We start from the raw sequence: 4,302 nt of genomic DNA, 5'->3' as shown, positions 1-4,302 counted from the left end.
TTTTCTTCCCAACTTCACGATTATTCCCAGCCCTAATTTCTCAAAGTTCGTCGACCTCCCCCCCCAAATCTCTTCCGTCCGTTGCAACGCCCCGTCCATTTCGGCCTCCCCAAGCTAAAGTTCCAACATTTAGGTCGGATCTGTTAGATCGGAGGCTTAGAAGCAGATTTCCGGTTATATTTCCTGGAACCCACTCGGTCCTCCTTCCCGAAACACACTCGGCCATCCTTTGACAGAGTAGCAGCGAAAGAACAGCAGGTATTTCTGAGACCCGAAATTGTTTCTCATGATACTTTGTGTGAAGTTTCTTTGTGATATGCGGAAGGACTTGACCTCAGAAGCTTTATATACATCTTTTGTCTTAGGGTTGGGCAAAGTAATATTATATGAGTTTGGTTTAGTGGGCAAAGCATAAAATCCCACAACTTTATGTAGGGTCCCCAATGCACTGTGTTTTGTATGTTTTTGTCGGTTGTAGCTTTTGGCATCTTATGACATGTTGTCGGTTGGTTGTTGGAATTACTGCATTATTTAGTTCTGGGTTTGAGTTGGGTGAGTAGTAATTTTTAGGTGCATGTCATCTAATCCCCACTCTTTGGTGCTTAGTCTAACAATGTGGGTGTACTTAACTGAGGTTCCCCAGTGTAAGTGCAATTATAAAACATCTAATTGGTCCAATTTGTACATATGAGTTTCCAATTTGTACATATGCCCATCCACATATTCAATACTAAGTAGGACTTGTTAAATAATGATACCATTATTATGGAATTATGTAGCATAAATTTGGGAAACTTGTACAAATAATGTAGAAGTTATAAGTAATAGTTATGATTTCTGTTATTATTTGTTGTAATATTGTTTCAAAAATTATTATGCTATATAAATAATATGTTCAAACTGGCATGATGTAGGCTGTATACATAATATAAGATGTGATGTGTTTATTGTGTCTTGGCTATGCTCATAAGTGAATTTGTCACATCTCACAATGTGCACACATTCTATAACATTTTATTAGATATGTGCACATTGACACTCCAGCCTAATACAGATATGCGACAATCCAGGCTTATTAAGTAGGCTTAAAAAGTAGGCTTATGTGATATGATTTTTGTGTATTGAATGAAGTATGCTTATAAAGTGTGTGCTTGGTTTGGTTGTGTATGTGAGTTTGATTTTTGTCATAATTGTGTAAAAATGGACCCAATATTTGATCTAGTCATTTGCCACCATGGGTCCCTGTCCGGACATAGGATGGAGTGCATAGGAGGAGATCATATGGAGGTTAATAGCCTGAATGCAGACAAGTTCTGTTATTGGAACCTTACAAATATCCTAGAGTCGTACTTGGGGTACATATACAATGAAATTCTGGCACTGTATTACAAGTATGACGATGAAAGTAACGAAGATATAAACAGTCTTAATTCAAACCAAGATTTCTTGAAAATGATCAACGGGTTCATAAAAAATGGCAAGATGAAGTTGCATGTGTTTGTTGACCATGAAGAAGATGAACTAGCTGAACCGATCCCAATTGAAGTGGTGGCCCCAATGGTGCTTCTCTCTTAGACTCCATCAGAGGTGAAGATTCAGTATTCTGAAGAGGATTTGCCACAACACACATCACAACCTTCAATAGATGAGCCACGATCTGATGAGCCAGTAGAGCAAGCTACTGTGCAGCCACCACAGCAGGTTGCCCGAAAGTCAGCTCGGTAGCCTCGGAAGCAGTCAATTCGGCAGCCTCCCCAGTAGCCAGAACAGCAGCCTTAGGATGATGAGGAGGCTGATGAGGAATACCTTGAGATGAGTGACTTTGAGGTCACAGACGGTGAAGAAGAAGACATTTTTACAGAAAAATGAGATAATGTTGTACGCGAAGCAAGAGAAGCAACAAACAAATGGTTTCGGACGTGGGACAAGGCATCTACATCAAAGGACGGAGGTGATCCAATAAATGATCCCGATGCAGAGTCTGATGATAGTGAAACATTTCACAGTATGGATAGTGAGGAGGAGGAGGATGAAGGTGAGGGTCCTCGTAGACGAGAGAGGAGGTATCCAGAATGGAAGCCTAAGCGAGACCTGAAAGAAATAATTACATTGATAGTAGGGTTGAAGTTCAGCAACCCCACTGAGTTCAAGGAAACGTTGAAAGTGTTTGCAGTGCAAAATTCCTTTAACTATATATACAAGCACAATGAGAAGACGCGGAACTCCGCGAAGTGCAAGAAAAAATGTGGCTGGAGAATACACGCAAGTTGGTAGAACTGTAAAAAAAAAAATTTCAAATCAAAACTTTTCAACCAGTTCATGATTGTGGCAGCCACCACGATAACAAGTGGGCAACAGTTAGGTGGGCTGCTAATAGATCTATAGACAGCTTTCGAGACCAAAGAAACCTCAAACCGACAGCTTTGAGGGAGATGATCTGGAGGAACTACCATGTTGAGTTCAAAATGTTAAGCTGCCTTTGTGCAAAAAGAATGGCATTGGAGATACTGGATGGTATAGATGGTGAGCAGTACAAGCATACCAAGGAGTATGCCAATGCATTACTGCAATGGAATCTGGGTTCCTCAGTATTCATTCATCGGGATGGAGTCTTCTTTCAAATGATGTATGTTTCATTGGCGGCCTGCAAGGAAGGTTTCTTGGCTGCCTGTAGGCCAATGATATGCGTAGATGCATGTTTTATGAAGGGGAAGTGGAGTGGTTAACTGCATACAGCAGTTGCTCGGGATGCAAACGATGACATTTACCCGATGGCATATGCTATATGCGAAGCTGAAACTAGGGACACATGGACCTGGTTCTTGAAGATACTTTTGGATGATATTGGGTATGATCGGGAGCATATGTGGTCGTTCATGTCCGACCGTCAAAAGGTAATATTTAATGTACATTGACATGTGTTCTTAAACTTTTATTATCAAACATAGTTTTTACATGTTTGCTTTTAACAATATCAAACAGGGGTTGGTTAATGCTTTCGAAGATTTGATGCCTGGCGCCGAGCACAGGTACTGTGTTAAACATCTGCATGTCAATCTCAAGAGGAAAGGCTTTAAAGGGAAAGAGTTCAAAGATGCTCTCTGGGGTGCAGCAAGGGCACCCAATGAAATACAATTCAAGTATTACCTCGAGGTGATTAAAGGTATAGACCAAATAGTATGCAACTACCTCGAGAAGATAAACCCTAAGATGTGGTCCCGCCATGCATTCTTCACTACCAGTTGCAGTAACATTTTACTAAACAACATTGCGGAGAGCTTTAATACATGGCTGTTGGAGGCTAGGGACCAGCCGATTCTATCTTGTATGGAGACAATAAGGAGGCAGTTGATGAACCGATTTGATAAGAAGAGGGTTGGAGCAGCAACTTCAACCAATGTGATTTGCCCTAAGATTGTAAAGAAGCTTGACCGAAATAAGAAAGAGGCTGATGCTTACATATGTCACTGGAGTAATGGACTCCAGTATGAGGTTGATCATAGCCATGAGCCTAGGAGAGTTGTTAATCTTGAGGCAAGAACTTGTGGATGTGGCAGGTGGCAACTGAACGGTATTCCCTGCCCTCATGCAATTTGTGCAATGTAAAGAAATATACGTTTCCCTGAGAATTACATCAGCAAATGGTACTTTGCGGATACATATAGACTGTCATATACCCCTAATATTAATCCAATGCTTGGACCCAATGACTGGCCCATTGACCGTGATGTAGACCCTATAGAGCCACCGGTTCCAAAGACACAACGTGGTAGGCCCAAAAAGATCAGAAGAAGAGGAGATAATGAGACAGTTCTAGATGAAAGTACAAGGGTCATTTGAAAGGGATATGATGTATGTTGTGGGAATTGTGGTAAAAAATGCCATAATGCCAGAAGTTGCAAACAACCTGAAAATTCAAACAGAAAGAAGTATCCCAAAAGGGATAGGAGGAAGCTGAAGCCAACAGATGTGAGTTGGCTTTTTTTTCAATAACATTATTATAATTTAATGTTATCTTGTATGTCGTTGACGTATTTGTGTTATCTTATATGTGTGACAGGGATCACCCTCGGGAACATCAGCCAATGTTGGTCAACAATCAGGGGACAACCCTTCTCAGGACAGTCCCCTTCAACCATCAAGCCTCAACCCCCAAAGTACAACTGAACCGCTCATGCATAGACAAAGGCGTGTCTCTGACTTATATAGGAGGATGGAATAGGTGAGTTTCTCATAACTTTTAGTAATGTCTTATGTGTTGTGTGGATTTTCCTATAATGCCTTACGTTAGTTTATTACCTA

The 4,302-nt window shown here is 40.9% G+C and overlaps 1 protein-coding gene across 1 annotated transcript; it reads left to right on the top strand.

The window, feature by feature from the left end:
- Nucleotides 1-2,007: 2,007 nt before the first annotated feature.
- LOC133852583 (uncharacterized) lies at nucleotides 2,008-3,840 on the top strand. The gene is made up of 5 exons (XM_062289355.1): nucleotides 2,008-2,231; nucleotides 2,333-2,655; nucleotides 2,737-2,894; nucleotides 2,983-3,557; nucleotides 3,639-3,840. Exons 1-5 carry the CDS (start codon nucleotides 2,008-2,010, stop codon nucleotides 3,838-3,840), a joined length of 1,482 nt encoding a protein of 493 aa, XP_062145339.1.
- Nucleotides 3,841-4,302: the final 462 nt, after the last annotated feature.

The sequence above is a fragment of the Alnus glutinosa genome, chromosome 12 (assembly GCF_958979055.1).
Source record: "Alnus glutinosa chromosome 12, dhAlnGlut1.1, whole genome shotgun sequence".
Classification (NCBI taxonomy): Eukaryota; Viridiplantae; Streptophyta; class Magnoliopsida; order Fagales; family Betulaceae; genus Alnus; species Alnus glutinosa.
Note: the sequence above shows the minus strand (reverse complement) of the source record. Positions and strands in the feature narration are given on the sequence as shown.

Excerpts from the sequence above, each read along its gene's own strand:
- LOC133852583 (XM_062289355.1), top strand. The coding sequence starts at position 2,008 with ATGGATAGTGAGGAGGAGGAGGATGAAGGTGAGGGTCCTCGTAGACGA. Across the intron at positions 2,232-2,332 it reads AAGACGCGGAACTCCGCGAA|CCACCACGATAACAAGTGGG; the intron begins GTGCAAGAAAAA and ends TGATTGTGGCAG. Across the intron at positions 2,895-2,982 it reads TCATGTCCGACCGTCAAAAG|GGGTTGGTTAATGCTTTCGA; the intron begins GTAATATTTAAT and ends AATATCAAACAG.